The sequence below is a fragment of the Macadamia integrifolia genome, chromosome 12 (genome assembly GCF_013358625.1).
Source record: "Macadamia integrifolia cultivar HAES 741 chromosome 12, SCU_Mint_v3, whole genome shotgun sequence".
Lineage (NCBI taxonomy): Eukaryota > Viridiplantae > Streptophyta > Magnoliopsida > Proteales > Proteaceae > Macadamia > Macadamia integrifolia.
The window spans coordinates 8,567,387-8,593,075 of record NC_056568.1 but is presented as its reverse complement, the minus strand read 5'-3'; the positions used below and the strand labels follow the sequence as shown (position 1 = coordinate 8,593,075).

Sequence of the window (25,689 nt, the reverse complement as noted above, 5' to 3'; positions counted from 1 at the left end):
TCTCTTTTTTCAACTGTGAAAACCTGAGATGCATGCGTTGCTTGTAATGAGAAGGCAAGAATCGTCGATTCATGATTTCATACATTTTAGCCCAAGTAGTGACCAAACCAATGCCTCGGGTTCGGTTCTGTTGTTGTCGCTTGATCCACCAGACTCGAGCCGTGCCTTTTAGTTTGGCCTCTACAAATAGGATCTTTCGAGCCTCAGTCAACCCGTACCATCCCAAGAATGTATCTAAGCTGTGAATCCAATCAAGGTACAATTCGGGATTATTGTCTCCAAAAAAATCAAGGACACCCAATTTTGCTGCTCTCTCTGCTCCATCATCATGTCTACCAGTCCCATATGGTGGTGGAGGTGGTGGAGGTGGTGGTGGTGGTGGTGTATGATGTGGTGGTGGTGGTGGTAGTGTTACTGGCGGATCCTGTGGAGTGGTGTTGGAAGAATCCCCAAATTGAATGGGACTCTTTTCTTTATCTGCTGCCACCAAACGATCAATAGAAACTTGCATGGATTCCATCATTGTTTTTAGGGACGTGACCATGTTAGTGAGAGCATCAAATTTTGTATCAGTTTCTCCTTTATAAGAATTCAGCTGCTGAACAACTTCACTATTGGCTACCATGGTGACGATTAACAAAATAGCACTCAAGAATATATGGTAGAATAGTAAATATTTTTTTTTTTTTTGGGAAGGGCAGAATTGCAATTACTTGAGATTCAAGTAAACCACAAAGGATATCAAGTGTGGGCAGGGAGCTAAATGTAAATAAGGAAAAAATGAGGGATAGAAGGAATTAATAGATAAAAGAGGAGTAATGGGGGAAAAAAAAAAGGAAGTGGAAAGAGAAATAAAAAAAAAATGGGGTGGGTTTTGGATTACCGACAAAAAGGTCCTCCTGCTTAGAGACGAAACCAGCAGTGGGAGTTCTTGTAATCGACCCAAGGGAATCGGCAAAGGAGGAGGGAGACGTTGCGACTCCAATGAAGGGATGGGTGACTCGCAACGGCTTCAACTCAGGTATGTCGCTGCCTCTCTCTTCTCATCTCATCTTCTTCTTCTTCTATTGTTCTTCCGATCTTCTTCTTCATCGACTCTCTCTTCTTGCTGCTCCTTTTCTTTTTTTTCTTTTGCTGTTGTCTGAAGGAACAGAGGAGGCGGTAGGGCAAGGAGGTTTTGGGATTTTTTTTTTTGCTGCTGTCGGAAGGAAAGAGGAGGCGGTAGGGCAGGGCGGTTTTGGGATTTTTTTTATTTTTTTTGCTGCTGTCGGAAGGAACAAAGGAGGCGGTAGAGAAAAGGGGGGGCTCTATTCTTCTCTGGACAGAATCGGGTTTTTTTTTTTTTGGTTCTCAATATGATTCTTGAGTGGGGGGCTCTGATACCAAGTTGATGGAGAACCTTTAGGGAAGAAAGGGAAATCAGAGTAGCGAGGGGAAAAAAAGAGAATCACACTCAACACATTCATTCAATAATCAAAATCACTCTCTAAATCTTCAATCGAGTATAGCCAATATATAGGAAAATAAGAACATTAAATTAGAAACTTAACTAAAATGGAAACTAGCCTAAACTAGGAAACAACTATAAAAAGGAAACCAAAGCAAGGAAGTAAATCCTACTCCTACATTCAAGTCTGGAAAAGCATGAAATAAAATACTAAGTAAACTACTAATTTTATTTCCAGCCCTTGTTGGACCAAAACCCTGGGTTGGACCGGTTCTTCTTGGCTCTTGGCTTCCAAAGCCGGTCATGCTGGTCCAACTAAGAAAGGGCAGTCGTATCTGCATCAAAAAGGAGTCTCAATGGGAAGAAGGAAGGAGGGGGGCACCATCCAACAAGGGATTTAAGCGAAGGATTTTACAGGATAAAAAGAAAGACAGCAAAATGGAGGGAAGATAAAGAGATCGCAGGGAAGAAAGGGGCCAAGAGAGTGATTGCACAAAAGAAAGGGGAAGGGGATTCTCACAAGCAAGGTTTTAAATCTCGATCTCGCCAGCCATCTGGCTATCCCAAAAAAAACTGAGATCTCGCCGAGATCTTGTATTTTTTGGGCCATCGTTTTGCTAGTTGATCTTGGTGGACATATGACCTTTGTAGGCCCTGAAACTAGGGGTGTCAGTTGGTCGGTTCGGTTTGGTTTTGATCAGGTTGAATCGGATTCGGTTTAGGAATGAGGGAGACCAAAACCAATCCGTTAAGGAACTTCATTTTTTGGTTGGTTTTGGTTTCGGTCCGGTTTGGTTTCGTTTTATTTCGGTTTTTCAATATCGGGTTAATACCGGTTTAGATCAGTTTATTATTGGGCTTCAACCATAATGAAATCTTACATACATAACTTATAGTGACAAGATTTGACGAAAATAAACACTTTAAATTTATGATTATGATTAAATCATGGTTTATTGTTGTAAGGGAACTAATATTGAAACCAATGGATAACAAATTACTAAGAAGATGACTAATATTGAAATCACAAAATGAACTCTATTATCCCCAATCATTCATTTAACTATCCAACTAGTTTTGTATAGTGAACAAGAAAATCAATGAAAGCATTATTACAATTTACAAATCAACTTCTCTATTCATAACCTAATATTCAATGATTTGTAACAATTCCCCTTACAATGAAAAATTTTCTCACTAATATTGTGAAAAATGGATAGTCAATTCATCAATTTATAATCTCATAATCATTTTTTTTTTATCGGTTTCATTCGATTTGGTTTCAGTTTGGTTATTGGTCGGTTCGGTTTGGATCGGTTTTCAGCCGGTCCCAACATACCTCAGTCCAAAACTAATCCAATAAGGATTGGTTTGGTTCGGTTTGGGTTTTATTGGTCGGTTTTATCGGTTTGGGCTAGGTTTTGACACCCCTACCTGAAACTGTGTATTTACCTTATTTTAGCCATTCTAAACACAATGGAAACATCAGTTTTGTAAAAAACAAACTCAAAATGGTACTCTGACAATGTACCCTATGTAAGTAGGGTTAGCCCACTGAAAGTTGGTAGTACCCTATTTTAGGCCTTCTAAACACAATGGAAACATCAGTTTTTTTAAATCAAACCTAAAATTGTCCTTTGACTTCGCACCCTATGTAAGTAGTCTCTGACTCTTCGGACCTTAGGCTAGTATGCTCTATTCCATAATAAACACATGACACAATATAATCATAAGAATTTAAAAGACATCATATATAAGAAAAGTAACTCCAAATGTAGATGAGGATGTAATATTCTCTACTCTTTAAGCTTCAATGACTGTAGGACTGGAGATCGTCTAGCAAAAGCACCAAAATCCTTGCTTCTTGGTGTTTTTTCTTCAAAAAAGTAGAGAGAGAGGCGAGATTTGGCGAGATCTCGAGATTTCAGTCAAGTTCTTGTACAATTTGTATCTAGCCATTCATCTTGTCTCGCATTTTTGAAAAAACAAGATATTAGTGTGCCGAGATCTTGAACCATGCTCGCAAGGGAGAAGGATGAGAGGATAAGAGAGGAGGGGGGAAGAGAGCACAACCACGCAGGCTTTGGCCACAAGTCATTCAATTCATTATTCATTCAATATCCCCATAGCTTGGGTTACATGCTTAATTTATACCAAATTAAAATTAAAGCTTCCTAATTAAAGACTGAGACTAAAATAAAAATAAAATCTCCTAAAACCTAGACTAATAGAATTAGAAACAAAGCAGGACTCAAATTGGAAACTTCTTACCTATCTGGAAACTACCCAAAAATAAAGATTACTAATATTCCCAAATAAAATAAAATCCTATAATATTTTAATAACACCCAAATCAGTAATTTTGATCCCAAATTGGATCTAGTTCTTGGTCCGAGCTTTGGAGCAGGTTTGGGTTGATCCATCGAAGCGTTGTTGCATCAGTAAATCTACAAGACTACTACAAGATTTTCCTTTTGGGAGTTTTTGTAGTTTAGCAACATAAGAGCCCTAAGAGTAGTTTTTCAGTTCATTTATTTTAGGAAATTGGATATTTCCTCTCTTTTTTTTCTTTTTTTTCCTTCTATCTTTTTGGTTCTTTAAATACATTTAACGCCCTCCCCAGTCAATCATTAATGAAAAAGACACTTTTTTAGTGAAATTTAAGAATTATAAGAACTCTTCTCTCCTATCCCTTTCTTATCCCTTTCTTCTCCTCTCTCCTCTTTTCTTTTAAAGTTACTGTTCCCAAATACTGTTCATGGGCACTGCTCACAGACCCAGAACCGGCCCTGTCTCTTCTGTTATTCTCTCTTTCTTTTCCCATCGCAGGCTGTTGAAAGCAACAAACCAGCAAGCCTTTTCAATCCTGTTTTATCAGAAAAATAGTTCAGGTCTGGGTCCGAAGAGCAGCCAATCTGTAATCTAGGTTGGCTGGCTGCATCAGCTTGGAATCAGAGCCTATCCTGGCCATGGATACCTTTATTTTCAAGTCTAGAGTTTGTTTTCCCAATAGAAAGACTTCTTCCCTATTCAGAGGTAAAGGGCGGAATGAGAATCTCGTCTCGCAGTCTGTGGTAGAGATGTTGCCTAAGACAAATGAGATCATCGTTTAATCTAATGGTGATGTTCTCATCGACTTTTCAGTTTCTTCCGACTTTTATGGCGCTAGATGTCATGTATCTCCTTCTTCCAAGCATTTCATCGTAGTTGGTCAATCATGGATGGATTTACCGAAGGTTGTCCTTGAACCTGAAGGGCACTCATGTACTCTCATTTACAACAAACTATTGTCCTGAAAGACTTGCAATGTGATGGTTGTTTAAAGCCGATTGAAACAACACTAACGGTGCAGCTATAAAAGGAGTTGATAGAGGCAAAACAGGATGAGAAAATGCATTCCCTTCAAGCAGAAAACAAGCTTGTGAAAGATCCTATTGCAATGAAAGTAGTTTTATATCAAGAGTCTGTTCTTCCTCGCACATTTTAAGATAAGGACTTGCAGTCAAAGCTTCATATACTGAATTTTGTTCAAGTTGAAGACAAGGAACTGCCAGAAGATATTTTCGTCACACATACTCTGAATTTTGTTCAAGTCACACATTATCTTTTTTGGTTCTCTAAATGATTGTAACACCCTCCCCAATCATAGTTGCTGAAGAATATTCTTTTTTAGTGACAATTGAGAGTTTTGAGAACTCTTCTTTCCTATTTTCCTATCTCTTTCCCCTCTCTCTCCTCTTTAGCTCTAAAGTTACTGTTCACATTACTTTTAGCAGGGACTACCTATCTCTTTTCTTTGTTCTTCTTTTTCTCTCTTTTTTTCCAAGTGCAGTTTGCTGAAATCAACAACCTAGCAAGCCTTTTCAACCCTATTTTATTAGGAAAATAGTTCAGATCTGAGTCTGTGGAGCAAGCCTTTTCAACCCTATTTTATTAGGAAAATAGTTCAGATCTGATTCCTAATCTGGAATCTAAGTTGGCTGGCTGCATCAATTTCTCTTGTTGCTGGTCATACAAAGGGCTGACAACCTACAGACCCTGCTAATTATAAGCCAGGGAAAGTAACCCCTAACTTTGACTTCAAACAATATAGACCTTCTAGAAATTACAATTGCCAAGAATAACTTCAGTAATTAAGAAGCATGGCTAATGAATATAAAATAAAAAATACAGCATTAATTTTTTTGACAAGGGGAAATTTTGACAAATAAATTTTCTGTTGGGGGGCGGGTTTAAGTGGTTTAGATAATCAATAATAAACCAAATTGAACTTCACAAGAAAGATGTGACAGGCTGAAGGTTCTAATAACACCTAGCTGTTGAACCGGGTTCCCACGAGCCCTGCAGATCTTCAAACTCAATTTCATAGAACTCAATAACAACCACAAATCTACACACCCATTCTGGTCCTACTTTAACCACACAATTGCAACGTAGACCGGACCTCTGAATAGATCTATGATAACTTGACTCAGCTTTAAAAAAAATGAAAAGAATAAATAAAATGGACAAAGAAAAAATTCCCCATGAGCCGGCATGAGGAATTTGAAAATAAAAGCCACTTGCAATTAAGCCAACCGACTAATAAAGCTATTCCACGGACTGACAAATTCAGGTATGTATTACTTGGAGCACCACATGGAACACCTCAGCTTGTGGATTCTCATTATCAAATCTAGGCAATTCGTATCAGGACACAACGATACTCCACCAATGATTTACTCACAGAATTATTTCTACAAGTGATCAGTTTATTCACGTTTAAGTGCATATAAGTAAATTACTTCTCCTGTCTACACATGTTATGTTCAGTTTAGTGGTGGTTAAAATTACTTATATGTCTTCATAGCAGGACATAGTCGTATTTTATATAGGTGTGTATAGCATTGGAGTCCAGGCCCACATGTGTCGGACATGGGTGCAGCACCTATTCTGAATAATCCATGTAACATGGATATGAGATTCAAAAATATCAAAATAACTTCAACGAACCCATAAACAGGCCTACACAGATAAAATGTTATCATGGGGATAATGAATAATGTTCTAGCACCTCTCACTCACCTATAGACTATCTTATGAAAAACCTTCAAATATGAGAACTTCTAGCTGAGAAAAACTTAGATTTTACTCAGACAACTTCAAATACAATGTCTAATCAACCAATTCAACCCACGAATTATGGGACCCTTTGAACGGCAAGAGATTACCATTTCGTTTTTTCTCTTTTTTTATGAATAATGATGATAAATGATCATGACTGCATAATCATTGTAGTTGCAATTGACTCAAAACATATCGACTTCATGAGATATTAGCTTCATTGACGAACTCAATGATGAACTTTCTGTTACACGAGAAACAAGCCAAATCGACAGAATTTGCCTCTCTCAAATAAAATCACCCAAGTGCTGTTGATTGCAATGCAACAGTTTTGCAGTGCTCATTTTGAAGCCAATCCAATTAGATATATGGTACTATTAGATCATATTGAACACAACTAGAAGAACGAAGATGCAACTAACCAATTGAGCATTAAAACTTAATTCAAAACAAAGAGAAAATCAACAAACCTGGAAGATTTGTTTATTGTTCAGTCTGATGCACGCTTCTGGGCTAAATTCTTGCGAGCAGCTCTAGCATTGTCATACTCAAATTTCATTACATTTGGTATGTGGGAAGAATCCTTAACATAGAACATTCTCCCAAATGCACTCTCTTCGATTGCTGGGAAATAAAAGACAAGTCGATAATTGACAACCCAGTACCAGAGCGCCCCAAGAACGATACCAAGAGTAGCGCCAGCAAAGACCTGTGCGACAGTGTGGTAGCCCAGATAAACCCTAGAATACATGGTAAGGATGGCCGTAGCCCAAGATATAGAAGACACAATAAACTTCTGTGTCTCCGTTGGGAACCCAATTCCCCTATATGTAAGAAAAGTAAAGTATATAGCGAAGAAGCACATGTACTGAGAGTGACTAGAAGGCCAACCATGTGAATCGCACATCTCAAGCATGGCACATGTCTCGGGCCGCGCCTGCTGCACGGATGTCTTAACGAGATCGTTCAGAAACTGAGATATGAGGAGGCCAAGGGCGAAGAACATGCCCTGAAGCTCTCGACGAAACATAAAGTGGGAAATGAAGCCACCCATGCTAATGAAAACGGGGATCAGAGAAACCCATGCGAGGAAGTGACCCAGTTGATCTCCCTTTCGGTACCGAACGTGGGTAAGAGTAACGGCTTTTAGTGGATGTGTTGTCATTGGTATTGGAGCTATGAGAGGTCAACTGGCTTGTGAGTCTATCTGCGCAATTGCAGCGGCGTAGTGGATTGGTTTCTTCTCGCAAACAAGGTCGGATCTAGTTGACAAATTCAATGTCACTCTCAGATAGAAAGAGGAACAATTGGGGAACCACTAATTAAGATGGTCAGTGTCAACGAGTATGAGGCTTAGGTCCGTCGGTCATAAGGTTACAGCGGAATCTTTGGAGGTTCAGGGGTGTGATGGCAGGTAATCCAGGCGGAGTTGCAGAAGTTCAAACAACGAAAATGGCAATTGAAGTTGAACTGATGAAGTCGTTGATCATCAAAGTAATAGAGAATATTGAAAAGCTCCAGATCCAGAAAGTGGGATTGGCAGTTAAACTAGGTTCACTTACAGGGAGATAGAGAGCAAAAGCGCGATAGAGAGACTTTCTTCCAGAATCCAAAAATCTAAGGTCTAGAACAACGAGCGCTGCTGAAAATCAGGAATGGTTGATTTTGTCATCTGAATGTATATGCACCTATCCACTATATTCACCTGTTGGTCGGTTACACACGTTTTTTCTTTTCTTTTTTTTAAGTTGAAAACTCCCCCCGGCATCCCCGCGCCCCCCCCCCCCCCCAAAAAGTTAAAATTTTCAACCATTTTTTAGGATCCTTCTTCTTGGCTGTGACTTTTCTTATAAGAACTTTACTGGTTGAATATTGATCTATGTATATATTTCTCCCTAACTTCTACTACCTGGTATGAGGAATGGGTTGAATTCCACTATTTTCGTTACCATTCCTGATCATGGGAGATTTCAATGAGGTTCTATCTGAATTTGATAAACTGGGAGGTACCCCTTTTAAAATTTCTTCCTCTTCCTTGGCCTTGGAATCTCTTCTCTCTCTTCGATTTGGATGAAATAAAACCACCTGATAGCTAGGACACCAGGACAAACAAATATAAGCCACCCAAGCTCATAAAGGAATCCATTGATAAGGTTTTTGCTTCGGTACCATGGTTCTCTATCTTCCCTAATATCGCCATCTCTAAACTCTCTTACGTTGGTTTTGATCATAATGCTATTCTTTTCAACTCCAATTACCTCACTTCAAATATAAAAATATTTTTCCACTTATAGGAAGCTTGTCTGTCCCATTCTCAACTCATTCCCTTTTGCTCTCATTCTTTGGAGACTTTAGGATCGGACAATGTGGTTGAGAAAATTTTCTTCTATGAGCAAAATACTAAATCGTTGGAACCATGAGGTTTTTGGAAACATTGAACTTTTGAGGAACCATCTCTTCTCTTGTCATGCATCCTTGGAAAACTCATATGATCCAACTTGTCCTTATGTGACCTCCTTTGAAAACAACCTCTATTGAATTCTTGAGGCCGAGGAAAAGTTCTAGCTCCAAAAATCCCGACATACCTATATTAACAATGGTGATCGGAATACCTGTTTCTACCATACCATTGATTTAATTCTTTCTAAGTCAAATAAGAGAATCTATAATGCCAGATAAATGGATACTATGTTTTTCTTATCTATGTTCTATTTTCACCACTTCTATTTTCTATTGGCACCTCTTTCCTCGAATGCCTATTCCCTCCCATCCTTACCCTCAATGAGGTTTCATTTTATTATTATTTTTTTTTTAATAGGTATTGAGTGAATTAGGTAACATCCAGGAGACTCGAACTTGAGACCTCCTAGTGAGCATGGGATTTTTGTACACCACAACTCACCAACTGCACTAGACAGTTGTTGTTCGATGAGGCTTATTTGTTATCTGACATTCCCTCACTTTATGAGATTCAGAAAATGGTTTTTTCTATTGGTGCTCATAAGGCTTCTGATCCTGGCGGTTTCCATATTGCTTTATTCAAAAAATTATGGGATCTTTTTTATCCTGATGTTTGTAATTTTGTGACAATTTTTTTCCAACATCTCTCACTGCCCCATGATGTTTACTACACCCTAGTTTGCATGATCTCCAAAAAAAAATGCTAGTTTGGTGGAAGATTTTAGACCCACAAATCTTTGCAATGTGGCATACAAGGTGCTTGCCAAAATAATGGCTGTAAGCTTAAACATCTTCTTCCCATAATCATTTCCCCTTTACAGTTTGCCTTCCTCCCTAGTAGGCAAATCTCTGATAATATAGTAATTGCTCAAGAAATATTTCATTACTTGAAACATACCACTTAATCAGTTTTGATCTTTTAGTCAAAACAGAAGTCGCGAGGAATAAAATAAAAATATCAAAATCGAAACCAAAACGGTCCGTTTTATTTGATTTCTAACGTTTTGTTTTTTTATTCCATCGAATAGACACTTTTACACTGAGGGAAATTTGATATGTAACTGACCCATCTTAAGAATAATGGCACAATTTTGGTTTTCATGAGTCTTGATACCCATCATCAAAAAACTTTGGTTTGCATATATTTATGCCATCTAATGAGGAGAGATTTCTTAGAGAAGTTTGTATCAGTTTCCTGCAAATCTATTTTGGTAAAGCAAAACATGGCATTAAATATGAAGGTACAAAAGCCCCGCTCAACTCTCCATGAAATAAAGAAACCCATCAAATGTTGATGCCTCTATGTGCGTTATCGACTTCTCATTGGCCCCCGCTCTGGTGTGGGCCACTCGACCCAAGTAGCTATCTCTTGTGAGAAAAAAAAAAAACCTTGAATCTAGGGATGTAAACGAATTGGATATGGATCGAATTCAGATCGGATGTACTCGGATCTTGATATTTTTTTACCAGATACAAATATCCCTAAACGAATATCGATGCAGATCGAATTTGGATTTTCAACTATCTGTTTACTCTATGACTCGTGTAACATGGACCTTCCTCCTCCCAATGAAGATAATTTGTTCTTAATCTATATTTCTAAGTTGTTTTAACTAGTTTCCTCATTCTATAGAGCCTATTTAAACTTCAAGAACCCTTAAAATCATTAATTGATTATTTAATTGAATCAGATAATTATTTTTCGGTTAATTTATGAATACTTCTAAACGAATACGAATGCGAATCCGGACTATCCATTTACATCCCAGAAACCGGGGATTTCTCGCTATGTCAGTCCACGGTTCAATTAAGCCGAACCACAACATTCCCGTTGGATCACTTAGAGGAAAAAGCGCATGCGTCCCGACCCGGTTTGCTCCAAAACTCTGCTTTTAAGAGTGGGTTTCTTGAGGAGAGGGGAATCTCCTAACATTTCGAGCACAGAGTTTCCAGCGAAACACCACCGTGTAGTCTGCTACTATCGGATGAACCTGAAGATGGACGTACGTTCTGAATACCAATATTCCAACTTCGTCTCTTTGGTAGTTAATGTCTGTTAACTAAGTTGACTTTTGTGGTTGATTTTGCAGTCGATTGATTCATCTCCTGCAAACCAAGCTTTAGCGAGCCATGTTTCTGGATCTGAAAGAACACTGTAAGTCTTTTGAGTCACGTGATCTGAAATTTGTCAAGGTTTCCTTAATGCAATGGTTGGTATTTGAACTCTGAAACAAATGGCACGAGTTGCTTGTGATGTAAATGACTAGGGTTCTTCTTGCTGGGGCATCTGCCCCTTTTTTTGTTCAACTAGGTTAGCTGTTTTATGATGGTGTAATTATGCTAACGTTGAAGGTCAGACTGGTTTCGATTTGTTTTTCCAATTCTTTAGTTTCATCTCAGTGTATAATCTTTAAGATTATGACTGGGCTGAGCTTTCATATAGGTACCCATATGTCACTGGTACGTCGGTTATAGGTATCAAATACAAGGATGGAATCCTCATGGCTGCTGATATGGGAGGTCAATTACTGAACCTTACTCCATTTTTATTGGCTTTATGTTCTTATTTCATTTCCAACCTTTCTAAGTTTATATTGTCATGGGATCAATAATAGACCACTTTGGATTGATTTATATCAAGCTTTGTGGGGATGACTCCTATATCTGTCATTATCAATACGATTGTAACAAGAAGCTATGAATGTGTATTTTGGTTATTATAATTGAATTGTCATGGCAGAGTTTGCAAAAGAATTTTGTATGTGATGATTACAATATCACCTTATAATTTTTTTTCCTGGCTTTATTCCATTCCTCTCTGTATGCAATTTTTTTTTTGGTGTGTGTGTGGCAATTCTTGCTTCCAAATTATATTTGGGAAGCAGTTTGATGTTGTCCCAAACTGAAAACAATAAGAAGAACAGTTGTTTTTGTTTCTTGTATGGTTCAAGAGTGTGGGAGCGTGACAAAATACTTATGATGCAAAATGCTAAGCCGTTTTTAGAGAACCGGTCTTTGATAATAAATATGGTCATTCAAGCATGGACCTTTGTAATTAGGTTGATGCCTGCGTTGCATTCTAATATGAAGATCAACTAAGTCCCAAGTCCCAACAACTACTTTGCATCATCTTGAGGCCGCTAACCCCAGAGTTTCCCTTTCACTTTTCCTACCCCACCCAATCAGCCAAAATGGGAATAAATTACGTTTCTTTGTTTTGTTTTATTGTTTTTTGGGTTGGGGGTTGAAGAAGAGGAATCTCGAGAATCACTCTGATTTGATGGCAATTTGCAGGGGGAGAAAAATGGATGTGAGTGTATTTAATTCTAAACAATTTAAATCTGTTTAACAACCTCATTAGTCTCTTTCTCCTGCCATAGTATTTCTCGTTCTCATCGTGAAGTATCCTTTTCAAGAAAGAATGAAAAAATCATTCATGATGTCTCTTTTACGTTGTTTTTAGTTTGTCAAAAGTTTTCCATTATTGTTTTATTGAACTTTTGTTTTGGGTCAACTGTGAGACACTCTCCCACATATTGGGAATTTGGAAGATACTCTTATGTCGTGTGAAAACAGAGTGCCCCTGATAGTGCAGAAGTTAGACCTAGATTCTCCCCTTGTTGTCAAACATTCTAAAGAGTGCCAGTGAGGTTTCATTGAACCAAAATTTTGTGACAATGCTGTTTTCACTTATAGATTTTGACAGAATGAATGCCTTTACCACTGCTTCCTTTGGTTTCCACAACACAACACCACTGGGGAGAACTCTGTCCCACTGCCTTCTTGGTGTCCATTTATTATTCATCTTTCTTATCAACAAATCAGTTGCTACATGGATGGCATAGATAAGGATGTTGAAATGCACACAATGATGAGAATATGGACAATGATTGTGGATGTGGTTCCAATGGTGGACATCATGTTACATTTTTGCATGAATGGTGAGGATTTGCTTGTGCTCTAGCCTTATGGCAAGGTGGGAGTGAGGTGTCCCCTTGCATGTGCACAAGAATGGTGTAGAGACACATGAGATTTGACCAAAGAAGTGACCAATTAATGTAGGAATAGGTTTGACAAGCCAAACTAGACCCAAATAACAAGATCTTGTAAACCAAAGAACAACCAAAATTCACCCAACAGTAGTCAACACAACAGTCCAGTACTAGTCAGCCAACAGTCCTTAGAACCCAGAATTATCAAACTCAGAATCTGGAATTTTGAGAGTAGAGTTTGCACTAACAAATAGGATATCAAGTAACAGAAATAGAGTATGAATAAAATATGATCAAAGCCAAAACATCACCAGAATAGACAAATCAAATCAAGACTCAATTCTGGACAGCAGGATCTGAAACCTGACCATCGATTCTAATACTTTAGAAACTTCAGCAGTAGATGTTTAAGGAACAAGTAGCAAGTCTAAATACTGATTAGAAGTCTAATCCCTTGAGAAAATATAAGCAACAATCAACCTCGACAGGAATCAGAAATCAGACGAGAATTTATGGGCAGAATCCGTTATCGGCCAGGACTGCAGATCACTACACAGCAACTGAACCAGAGGTCTGATCTGTCTCAAAACTGGATCAAGTCCCCTTCTTAGTGGTCCTAACAATCGACCAAAATCTCAAAGCAATCGGGTAGCCAGAACTCCAAAATAGACTAGGTCGACAGAATAGGAAACAGAGAGCTTAACCCAGAAATTTCTGCAGAAAAATTCAGATTACTTACCTGTACCGTGAAGAAGAGAACCAATAAATAAGACTAGAAATAATAACAACCCACTCGGACTTCTCGCCGCAGAGTGTCGATTGGATCAACCACCAATACCTAGCCCTTGATCAAACACAAGGAACCACCATTGATACCCAGCGGCAGCAACGAGAGTTTTCTTTTAAATTCAAATTGTGCCTCATAAAAGAGCCATATCCTTTATTTATAATGATGGGGAGTGTTTATTAGTAATAGTAACTCAGAGTTACTAAATCTGAGTTACTAAAAATTGATTACAAGTAGTTACTAAAAATTGAAAATTAGAATCTAATGAAAATAGAAACTAGTCTGGACAGAAATTAGAAACTAACAATGACTTGAAATTAGAAACTAATTTAGGACTTCAAAATAGAAACTAAATAACTAATTAGTAACCCCATCAGCAGCCCAAACCATGGGCTAACTTGGACCAGATCTGGGTCGACCCAGTTAGCCACTTGGGTCGACCTTGGTCTTGGTTCTCCTTGTGTAAACTCTTGTTGATACTGCATCACCAATGCATGAAAATCATTTTTTACCAAATGGGACAAGTGGGAGATTGTGAGGCTCCTGGAATATGATGTGGTCTTCCACTTGGGCATTGTCTTATGTAGTGGCCATGTAGGCTTTGACCAACGTTCATGACGCCAAGTGTAGGGAAGGTTGACAATAGGTGGTGGAGCTCTATTCGTGATCCTTTTTGAAACTGAAACATTTTTCTAATACAAAAGTTCAATAACTTCCAACGAATTAGTGTAGGCATGATGCTTCTGTTCGAACAAATTGTAGGTCAATCTTCATAAATTTTATCGTAATTGTGAAATACTTAATAAAAAATGCGGGAGAAATAAAAATGATGTAGGTCCTTTGTCTGCCTGGTTAGTCAAGCATGGGCTAGTTCATAGATCGTTGGGCTTCGATTACCAAGTAATAGAGACTTATAGAACCCGAGGATTGACGCTTATTGACTATGAGGATGAGTGAAAGAAGCTTAGGAAAGGTTACTGAAGAGTGAAGACTATAGACTTCTTGTAGAAACCCTTACTTCCATCCAACAATTCTTCTACTTGATGCTGTTTGGCGATGGATTTAGAATATCTTTTATTTACTTTCCTTTTTTAGAGTTAGAATTAGTATGGTAGATTTTTATTTGAGTGAGAATTTTATTTCTATTTTAGTTAGATGCAATATTTGTTTCAAATAGGAAAGTAAGTTTGTTTTCAGTCTTTAAATAGGTTTATTGAACTCAACTGAGATTTTATAATTGAATGAATTGGAAAATTTATGTTTTTGGTTTGAATGATGGCTGCTATGGTTGCCGACCCTCTTTTCCCCCTCTCTGAATTTTTTTAACCTTATTTCTCTCCATCTCTCTCTTTTTTGATCTCTCACTTTATTTCTTCTTCCGCATCCTTTTTTAATTTCTGGGTTTTCCTTTTAAACTCTGTTCTGGCTGAAAGTTGCAGATCACAAAAATATATGGGTTGTTCTCTTTTGTGATTGGTCTTTTGACATAAGGCTTTAAACGACGATATCCCCTCCCTAGGCGATCAAATCCTTAGAGCTTCATGTGCCGTAAACCATTCTTGTTGTGAGAAATCGAACCTGCATCTCATGATGGTTTAAGATACCTCCCAGATTGGTTGTAGACATTGACTGGTAGCATAATACTCAAATCTCAGAGTTGCCGATGCATGTTTCTAGGAGTCCTTGGTGCTATGAACCCCTACCTAAAAGGTCAGGTCCAGCAGGCCAAAGATGAGAGAGTTCTTATCGTTCTTCTTCTAGCTTTCGCCTTGTTCTTCATGGCTGAAGGTTGAAGACAACCTCAACTAGAATCGTGGCTTGCATGTTTCTAAAAGGTATTTTTTTCTTTTGGCTATTATTCTCTTTGTGACTTTGTCCTTTGTGTTTCCAAAATACCCCTACTTTTTCCCCTTTTTACCTCCAACCTTTGCCTAAGTTTTGCTTCCTAATTTACCCCTTTACAATAATTCCTAATTCCCTCCGTATCCCATCATTTACTTGAACCTCCATTTACCCTTTAAGATCCCTTTTTAATTACAAGTCTACCACTCCCTTCTAAAGTTCCATTTATTTACAATTCTACCATTCTAATTTTAGGTTGAGTTATTTGGTCATTATTGTGGGCCTAAGCGATCCGATTTCAACTCTGCGAGCTTTATGCTTCTTTTTCTCCATACGTACTGGAGGTCTATAAACTGAAGGAGTCTTGAGCGTACTCTCCCAATAAATAAATTTCTCTTCAGCTGTCTTGGTATGAGCCGCTGCCACATAAACAGACCTGAAATCAGTGTTAGCCAACTCAAGTCAAATCTTAGTATTTAGCCCACTGATATATGGCATCACCCGTTGCTGGTCTGTTTCTTGAAGTCGACACCTTGAGGGCAGTTTGTGGAATTCGAGGGTGTAGGAATCCACATCTTTGTTCCCTTGTTGCAAGTTTAGTAATTTATGGAACATTATCTTTTCATAATTAAGAGGAACAAATTTTTCAATCAGGATCTGCTTCATGACCTCCCAACTGGTAATGGGTCTAACCGTCTAAGTCTTCTGACAAACCTTGCATGTAGTACATCATCCCACCATGAACATGCATACCCGATAAACTTGATGAGAATGAGTTCACACTTCTTCACGTCTGGATTAGATTTATATGCAAAAATCCTCTCAAATTTGGTAATCCAGTCAAGAAATTCCTCAGGTTCATTTTCACCACTAAACTCTGGATCCTCAACTTTGATGCCTTAATCTTTGTTAGAAAATTGTCGGGTAACATCCTGGGGGACAACTGGATCAAGTTGCTGCCTCTGAGGTGTATCTTTGATCCGTAAAGTGTTGAGCTGAGGAGGTAATATAGAGGATCATTCTTTAGCTTGTTTGTCAGACCTCTTCATAAAAGCAGTCATCTTTTCCATAAACTTGTCAAACTTGGCTTTAGCCCTCTTAAGCCTAGCATTAATATTTTGTTGGTTTTCGGCTAACTCACGATACAATTTGTGTAACTCAACATTGGTGATGTGACCTGTCATGGTTGGAAAATTGTAGAAAAAATTTGCTCTGATATCACTTGATGCGGATCCGAGTTCCAAGAGATTGAAATCGGATCGCTTAGGCCCACAATAATGACCAAATAACTCAACCCAAAATTAGAATGGCAGAATTGTAAATAAATGGAACTTTAGAAGGGAGTGGTAGACTTGTAATTAAAAAGGGATCTTAAAGGGTAAATGGAGGTTCAAGTAAATGATGGGATATGGAGGGAATTAGGAATTATTGTGAAGGAGTAAATTAGGAAGCAAAACTAAGGCAAAGGTTGGAGGTAAAAAGGGGGAAAAGTAGGGGTATTTTGGAAACACAAAGGACAAAGTCACAAAGAGAATAATAGCCAAAAGAAAAAAAATACCTTTTAGAAACATGCAAGCCACGATTCTGGTTTAGGTTGTCTTCAACCTTCAGCCAAGAAGAACAGGGCGGAAGCTAGCAGAAGAACGATGAACTCTCTCATCTTTGGCCTGCTGGACCTGACCTTTTAGGCAAGGGTTCATAGCACCAAGGACTCCTAGAAACATGCATCGGCAGCTCCGAGATTTGGGTATTATGCTACTAGTCTGTGTTTGCAACCAATTTGCGCGGTATCCTAAACCATCATGAGTTGCAGGTTTGATTCCTCACAACAAGGATGGTTTACGACACATGAAGCTCTAAGGATCTGGTCGCCCAGGGAGGGGATATCATCGTTTAAAACCTTAGGTCAAAAGACCAGTCACAAAAGAGAACAACCCATCTATTTTTGTGATCTGCAACTTTCGGCCAGAACAAAGTTTACAAGAAAACCCAAAAAATAAAAAAGGATGAGGAAAAAGAAATAAAGTGAGATCAGAAAAGAGAGAGATGGAGAGAAATAAGGTTAGAAAAATTCAGTGAGGGGGAAAAGGGGGTCGGTAGCCATGATAGCCATCGTTCAAACCAAAAACATAAATTTTCCAATTCATTCAATTCTAAAATCTTGGTTGAGTTCGATAAACCTATTTAAAGACTGAAAACAGACTTACTTTCCTATTTGAAACAAATATTGTATCTAACTAAAATAGAAATAAAATTCTCACTCAAATAAAAATTTACCATTTTATTCTAACTCTAAAAAAGGAAAGTAAATAAAAGATATTCTCAATCCATCGCCAAACTGCATCAAGTAGAAGAAGTATTGGATGGAAGCAAGGGTTTCTACAAGAAGTCTTTAGTCTTCACTCTTCGTTAACCTTTCCTAAGCTTTTTTTACTCATCCTCATAGTCAATAAGCGTCAATCCTCGGGTTCTATAAGTCTCTATTACTTGGTAATCGAAGCCCAACGATCTATGAACTAGCCCATGATTGACTAGCCAGGCAAACAAAGGACCCTACTCTTTTTTATTTCCCCGCATTTTATTAAGTATTTCACAATTACGATAAAATTTATGAAGATTGACCTGCAATTTGTTCGAACAGAAGCATCGTGCCTACACTAATTCGTTGGAAGATATTGAACTTTTGTATTCAAAAAATGTTTCAGTTTCAAAAAGGATCACGAATAGAGCTCCTCCACCTATTGTCAAGCTTCCCTACACTTGGGGTCATGAATGTTGGTTAAAGCCTACATGGCCACTATATAAGACTATGCCCAAGTGGAAGACCACATCATATTCCACTAGCCTCACAATCTTCCACTTGTCCCATTTGGTAAAAAATGATTTTCATGCATTAGTCACTTCTTTGGTCAAATCTCATGTGTCTCTACACCATTCTTGTGCACATGCAAGGGGACGCCTCACTCAATTAAATTAAAATTGACCAGTAAGGAAGAACAATTTAAATTTCAAATTGTTGTCAATGGATAACTTCAAATTAATATTTGTTGAACCACAAATTGTGATATGATTAAGATCAATTATTGTTAACATTTAGCTACACTCCCTAATCCTTCATCAGTGTCTTGCCTGCAAGGTGAATCATTATTAGTCAAAGTTACTATTCATTATGTGACACCACACATTATCTCTCATTGTTTAATTGATTTGGTTGGTCAAAGTCATTATTCATCCTGTGTGAATATTACATCACCTCCATTAGCTCAATACCCCTTTGTGTGATATTTACATTTGTGCCTTGAGCACTATTGATCAACTAAACCTTAGTAACCACGTCATCCAAACCTATTACCTCTTATTTGGCAATCAATAATTTCCATCTACCATGATAAAATGTAATATCTAATTTCTTTGCTATATTAAATGTGATATCCCCAACTATGCAATGACTGGATTATATCTAATGAACTCAATTTCTTCTATCTATAAGATCCATCAATATTGCATGAACACTCGTGCAATTGCATTTAAGTAAGACTTAATTAACTAGCTCATCATACCTATATAATTAACAAATCTTATCAACATTGACTTCTTGTTTTCATAATAATAGCTAGCTCATTTACGTATGTATATAAGGTACATCCATTAGGGAAATATTTGCTCTCAATACAATAATCCCACTAATTGACTTTATTAACTGCACTAAAATATTCTAAATTTGCCTTTAGTCATTTCTGCCTCTCAAACCATGCCTGACGACTGCTAATGAGAAATTTTGGTGGTGTTCTTGTAGAAAGTTTAAATATTCAAATTAACATCCCAAAATTTTGTAGGGTTCTAGAGGAGTCGCAAGTGATGCCACCATTATTTGTTGGTCTTTCACACAAGCATTACCATTTCCTCTCTCTCTCTCTCTCTTCCACGGCATTGCCTCATCTCATTAGACATGTTACTGTTCAAGTGCTGGTACTGATAAATTATTACTGCAATGACTGGCCAAGGGGGGAGGGAAAGCGAGTGAAGACCAAGTAAACAGAACTATATAAAGGAGAGAGACTCCCACCAAAGTAAACCACCACTGCAAGGTTCTGTTTGCACAGTCCATAAGAACTCCTCCACTCCATTCCTTGTTTCTCTTCGTCCAATCATTCATTCAATGCTCATCCCTTCCTCGCTATGAGTTGATGCATCGCTTACCCAAACCAATAGCCCTCCACCTCTCGCTGTCATGAGCCATTGAGTTGAGTTTCTTTCTATTCTTGGTTTTTCTCTTTCCCCTTTTGGCTTTCCTCTACAAATCGACTCAACTCAGCTCAACAGACGGGAACACTACCGTTTGAACTCTACCCTTGTTACTTGCTTCCTTCGACCATAAGCGTAGCATTAGCATGCTTTGTCTCGTCCGGTACATTGGTTCCTCTGTCCTTATAATCGTTATAATTCTTTCTCTCTGTTTCTTTGTTTCAGTCAGAGCTAAGGGTTTCATGTGTTACCTTGAAAGGCCTTTTGGTCCAACTTATTTTATTCGGTCAACTAACTACAAGCTCCACCGGGAACCACATTCTCCTTATCTGTTTGACCAGTTGGGTATGGTCACCGGTAGTAACAATGCAGTCACTGCGGCAGATCAATGGTCCCTCCCATTCTGAACACTCTTCACAGATTTCTTCAAGACCCTCGAAGTGGGTATCATCATGTTCTTGTGGGCCAATGCTACTGTGTGATTTGGATTCCATATGTCTGTTGGACGAGTTATCTAGAATGGGAGGACGATGAGAAGAGTCCCCAAAACCTTGTTTGTGATTTGCCAGAATTGGTGGTTCTATTGCATTAGCATCTCAACTTTTTATTTACTTTAGCAAAATAAGGTACTAAGTCTCCACTCCACAAAGGCGCACATCAATTGAAAGAGAGTGAGATTTGAGAACCTTCAAAAGCAGACACTTGACTGCTAGCTCGGGAACAGGGGAACAGAGAATGGAAAAAGAAATGGCAGTCTGTGGTCAAGACATTTGTGTTTGCTGTTTCTTCTGTTCTTCTTCCATATATATATATATATATAGAAATAAATCATATAAGTAGAGATCAGCTTTTTCAGCGGAACAGAGATCATGGAGGCTACCTGAATCGATGGTGTCGAAGGGAAGGGATCGTTTCCAACAAGTTCATTCGATCAAACAATAATAAGTTGGGGCTTGGGATTTCTATTTTACCATTTAACCAAAGGATTTAAAAATATTTAAACAACCTGACACTTTAGTGAGTGAAACTACTTCATTTATCTATCTGTTGAAACTGAAAGCAACTTTAATCAGGGGCTCGTATTGTCTGGTTAGAAAGTCTGTTTGTGACCTGCTTGTTTACAAACAGACCATCTTATATATATGTATGTATGTATTTAAGAAAAATGCGTTAATTATCAATAGATGATTATTTATAAGAAAGATGAATGAATTATCGGATGGTTATCTCTTTTCCAGTTATCAACTTGTTTCTGTTGTTGGCATCTTTACGCAATGGATCATATTACTTCTCTCAGAATTGTATGTGGTTGAAATTTTTTGGGATATGTTAGGATTCATGTCCTCTCGGAACTCTGTGGTTGAAAATATTAAGAATCTGTTGGGCATCCATATCTTTGTCAGATGTCACTGATGCCACATTCCATATTTGTCTTACAAGTAACTGGTGCATATTTCTAAGAAAATTATTGTCGCTCGATTGACAGGTTCCTATGGGTCTACTTTGCGTTACAAGAATGTGGGGCGAATAAAACCAATTGGAAAACATTCCCTTCTTGGTGCAAGCGGAGAGATAAGTGATTTCCAGGAGATTTTACGTTATCTTGATGAACTTGTGTAAGCATTTTTTGATTTGGAAAAAAAATGTTTTTTTAAGATATTGCTTTGCTAACAACATGACCTCTGCCTAAAGAAAGTGAATGGTTTGCACATAGAACATGATACTTTCCAGTTCTCCATTTTTTGGTTTTAGTTGGTTGTGTGATGGTTTTGATGTCTGAGGAAGTGCTTGACTTTGTTGGGATATGATCTTTGCAGCTTAAATGATAATATGTGGGATGATGGGAACTCTTTGGGGCCCAAAGAGGTTCACAACTATTTGACCCGGGTTATGTATAATCGGCGGAACAAATTTAATCCACTCTGGAACTCACTTGTACTCGGTGGAGTGAAAAAAGGACAGAAGTATCTTGGAATGGTAGTGCCAGTATTGCATTTCAATTTCTTGCATCTGTGCTGCCTTTAATTACTTGTTATTTGGTTGTTAGTTAAAACATCTCTCGTCTTCAATATGATGTTCAGGAGTGAATTTGGCAGTATGTGACATTTTTAAGTCTTTGTGGATTTTGTTGTGCAGGTTAGTATGATTGGTGTTCATTTTGAGGACAATCATATAGCAACTGGATTTGGAAATCACCTTGCACGGCCAATTCTTCGTGATGAGTGGCATGAAAACATCAGTTTTGAAGATGGTGTTAAACTACTGGAGAAGTGTATGCGTGTGCTCTTATACCGTGATAGATCAGCTGTCAACAAGCTTCAGGTCTAATTCTTTTCTTACTTCCCATGCCATCCTTGGTGCTTCATTGTGTGAAAATATAACTTTTTCTGTTCATTGATATTATATCACTAAAATGAAAATGAGAGCTTCATTTACTTAAGAGAAGGCTTAGCATGAGTTGAGGGGGGAAAACATAAGAGGGATCTTGTAAACAATGGCCTTGGGCCTTGGGCCTTGGGCGAATTCACCAACCACCTAAAATACAAAGTCTCGAGGTAAAGTACAAAGGGCTCACACTTAGCTCTGGTGGAAACAGTTTTCTCAGCCTATCCCTCTGAGTAGAGCATAACCTCTGTATAGAAACTTGCCCTGCACTTTATTTGGTGTACACAAATTTCTCCCTTTCTTTTAGCTTTATTTGTTTTTAGGAGATAATTGCTAATGCCTAGTCCAATAATTTAGAACCTTTCGTGTAATTTGAACATTCTATGACTACCGATTAGAGACCAAGTATGGGTTCTTGATAGTGCTTCCAAATGTCAGTGGTCATATTCCTGTCACTTAAGCTATCCTGGACCCCAATACCATTGATTTATCTACCACTAAATGCTAATCAATTTACTGTTGTCTGGCTTTTGTTCTCGATTCTATTTTTCATCTCATCCACCAATGATTTCTTTCCTCCAGCTTCCCGAAGAATGACCTTGCATACTCAAACCTCCACATAGAAGAAAGACTCACTTTGCTATCATCGGTCTTTCTCTCTGTTCTATTACTGCTGCTATCTATAAGAAAGAAAAAGAAAGAAGTTCCACTAGTGCCGCTCTTAAGTTGCCACCAATGCATTCATCTCTGGTTCTATCTGAGAGCGGTCCCGACACTCTTCCATCCTGACATCCTCATCCATGCTTATCTAATATCTATGTATGTACTGTTTCTTGCTCATGGGGCTGTCTCATAAAACTCCACTTGTATTGGTAGCACAAGCATTTCACAAACACCTCTCTACATCATCTACCCATTTCAATTCTATTTGCTACATTTTCTTCAATTTCTCCTTTCATTATCAGACCAAGATAATGAAATTGGTCATTCAGGAGTATCTTAGAGTTTCTCTCTCTCTCTCTCTCTCTCTCTCTCTCCTTGAGCTTTAATATCTAAATCAGATCATGTATGCTGCATATTCAATAACAATTTACTTCTTCACCTGCTGGAACAAATTTTCTTCATTCTTCAAAAAACCGAAAAAAGCTTTTCTTTTTTATTCTTTTTGGATGTTTTGAGATTAATGGTGTCTTGTCCTGTCCTGTCCTATGTTCACTTTTCTTTCCAAAAAATTGCCTTATCTTGATCATCTTTAGAGAGAGAGATCATAGGTATTAGGTGTTTCAAACTTCATTCTTGGACAGTGAATTACCTTGTTTCTTGAATATGTTAAATGGAAGCTTGTAGGCTTGTAGCCTTCATGGCAATAGCATGCCCTCGCAGATCACCGTCCGATTTGAGAATTCAGTTGGGGGAATGGTGCTATGGTAGGAGTTTTAGTGGAGTGTAGTTCAATTATATGGTTTCTCTGCCCATCGTCGATGGGAAGATAAAATTCATCAACTTTGATTCCAGCTGCCACTTCAAATTATAAGCATATTAAACAGCTTAACTGATGTGGAAAATTCAGTGAAAATACTTATATTTATACATTCATTTGATCTTTTACATATATAAGCATTTCAGTGTGCTTCTGGTGCATACTTGTGCTCCAGATGCCCATAATATGCCAATGCTGATATTCTTATCCTTGCTTCATATTGTCATGATGAATATGCATGCATTAATTAAATGGAATATATATATATATATATAACATGTTGAGTGACAAGTCTTACATGGTGCTAAGTTACTGGGATGGGAGAAGTTGGGTCTGTGTTTATTCAGTAGGGCTATGTTTGGAACTCAGGGCAAGAAAAGAAAAATTAAAATAATTTTGAAATTGAGGAGAGGACACATAAATCCATCAGTTCAGCTCGACGTAGCCTAGAAGATTTCATATCAAAAGGGTATGGGATTGGAGTTCTGTTTTTTCAAGTTGGTGCCATGTGAGATGGTTTTTTTTTGGCTTCAAGGATAGACGATGAACTCTCAACCCCTCAGCTCCCTTCCCCATTCTTAACAGAACTCTATACCAACACTGTTTGTCAGCTTTTTATCATATACCTGGTTGTCTTTCCATCATCTAATACGTTCGTGACTTGGAAATTGCAGATAGCAAAGATCACAGAAGCAGGGGTTTTCATTTCTCAGCCTTATGCATTGAAGACTTTTTGGGGGTTCTCTGCTTTTGAAAATCCAACGAAGGGTGCTGAGGGATCATGGTAGCCAGCTTCTTATTGTTTTGTGACATCTTGATTCCCGGATGCATATTGTAGAAACCTTATTGACTGTTGTTGAAGATTGTATGTCTTGCTGTTTCCTTGGTCTGAGATGATAGATTTCCTTTTTTGTACATTTGAGATTTTTACGGCATAGTTTTGAAGTTCTTTTCTTATTAGTTGGGGTATTTTGAGTACAAAACTCCAAATGTGCTTGGCCTGCTGTGATGAGCAGGCTGGCAGCTTACCTAACATGCTTATCTGATGGTTAGAATGCCAAGTAAGTGGGTAGAGGAATGTGTTCCTACCGTTGTTCAAGTAAGCGGAATTGGCAATGGAATCATCCTCCATGGATTCGCATGATCCCTAGAAATCAGGTATGCATTAACTGAAGTACCTGGAATCAAAATCAGGATTAGCTGATTATAATCACGATCTGGTTCTGGTTCAAACCATGGTTTCTACAATGGGAGTTGGGCACTTTTTCATATAAATTTACTGTACGGAAAGAGATCGCTGCGTGGTCGTGTCACAGGCATCAATATTAATGGGATTCTTTATTTCACAGAGGATAGACCAGTAAGGGTAATAAGATTGTGCGGTGCAAGGGTCGCAAGGTCTGGTAGTTTTCTTTTTCTCTTTATTAAAATATAATCTGCAGGCCACTACGATTTGTCCATTTGTAGCAAGTTGCGGTAAAATGCCCCCAATCATCAGGGATTGGACCCTTGTTAATGTTTCCACATGCATTTTCATTGCTCTTCATTTTGGCACACTGGTCACTTTATGTTTTAAGGAATCCTCTCCCAAAAAATATATGTTAAGGTTCTAATACTTTCAGAACTTATGAGAGGGTTCTATCTGAGCAAGGTGTGTGGGAGAAAGCACCAATGAGCAGTAACAAAATGGTTTCATATTGGGATAGAGAGGTCATTTCATGTGACGAGTTATTGTAGGTTTTCTATCAGAAAAAATAAAAAAAGCACCGTAGGTGTGCATTGATACATTTTTTTTTTTTAGTAGAGGGATATTTGGCAGTGTTGATTCAGACCATGACTTCCTTATTCAATGGATGGAATAATCTCATCATTTCTCCACGTGAAAAAAGAATAGCTAACATGTGGATTGTATAAATGCAACCCTAAAATGATGTAAAAAAAATATGAA

The 25,689-nt window shown here is 38.0% G+C and overlaps 2 protein-coding genes across 2 annotated transcripts; one reads left to right on the top strand and one right to left on the bottom strand.

The window, feature by feature from the left end:
* Positions 1-6,743: 6,743 nt before the first annotated feature.
* Positions 6,744-8,279, bottom strand: LOC122057573 (lipid phosphate phosphatase gamma-like). The gene has a single exon (XM_042619719.1). It carries the CDS (start codon positions 7,713-7,715, stop codon positions 7,041-7,043), a length of 675 nt encoding a protein of 224 aa, XP_042475653.1. The 5' UTR covers positions 7,716-8,279; the 3' UTR covers positions 6,744-7,040.
* Positions 8,280-10,835: 2,556 nt separating this feature from the next.
* Positions 10,836-24,701, top strand: LOC122057166 (proteasome subunit beta type-4-like). The gene is made up of 7 exons (XM_042619178.1): positions 10,836-11,013; positions 11,101-11,165; positions 11,454-11,530; positions 21,363-21,492; positions 21,694-21,853; positions 22,013-22,198; positions 24,416-24,701. Exons 1-7 carry the CDS (start codon positions 10,867-10,869, stop codon positions 24,527-24,529), a joined length of 879 nt encoding a protein of 292 aa, XP_042475112.1. The 5' UTR covers positions 10,836-10,866; the 3' UTR covers positions 24,530-24,701.
* The last annotated feature ends 988 nt before the right edge of the window (positions 24,702-25,689 follow it).

What these genes read in the sequence shown, in the direction of transcription:
- LOC122057573 (XM_042619719.1), bottom strand. Translation starts at nt 7,715, where the DNA reads ATGACAACACATCCACTAAAAGCCGTTACTCTTACCCACGTTCGGTAC.
- LOC122057166 (XM_042619178.1), top strand. Translation starts at nt 10,867, where the DNA reads ATGCGTCCCGACCCGGTTTGCTCCAAAACTCTGCTTTTAAGAGTGGGT. An exon ending in GGATGAACCTGAAGATGGAC is followed by an intron (nt 11,014 to 11,100) that starts GTACGTTCTGAA and finishes TTGATTTTGCAG; the next exon opens with TCGATTGATTCATCTCCTGC. An exon ending in GACAGAAGTATCTTGGAATG is followed by an intron (nt 21,854 to 22,012) that starts GTAGTGCCAGTA and finishes TTTGTTGTGCAG; the next exon opens with GTTAGTATGATTGGTGTTCA.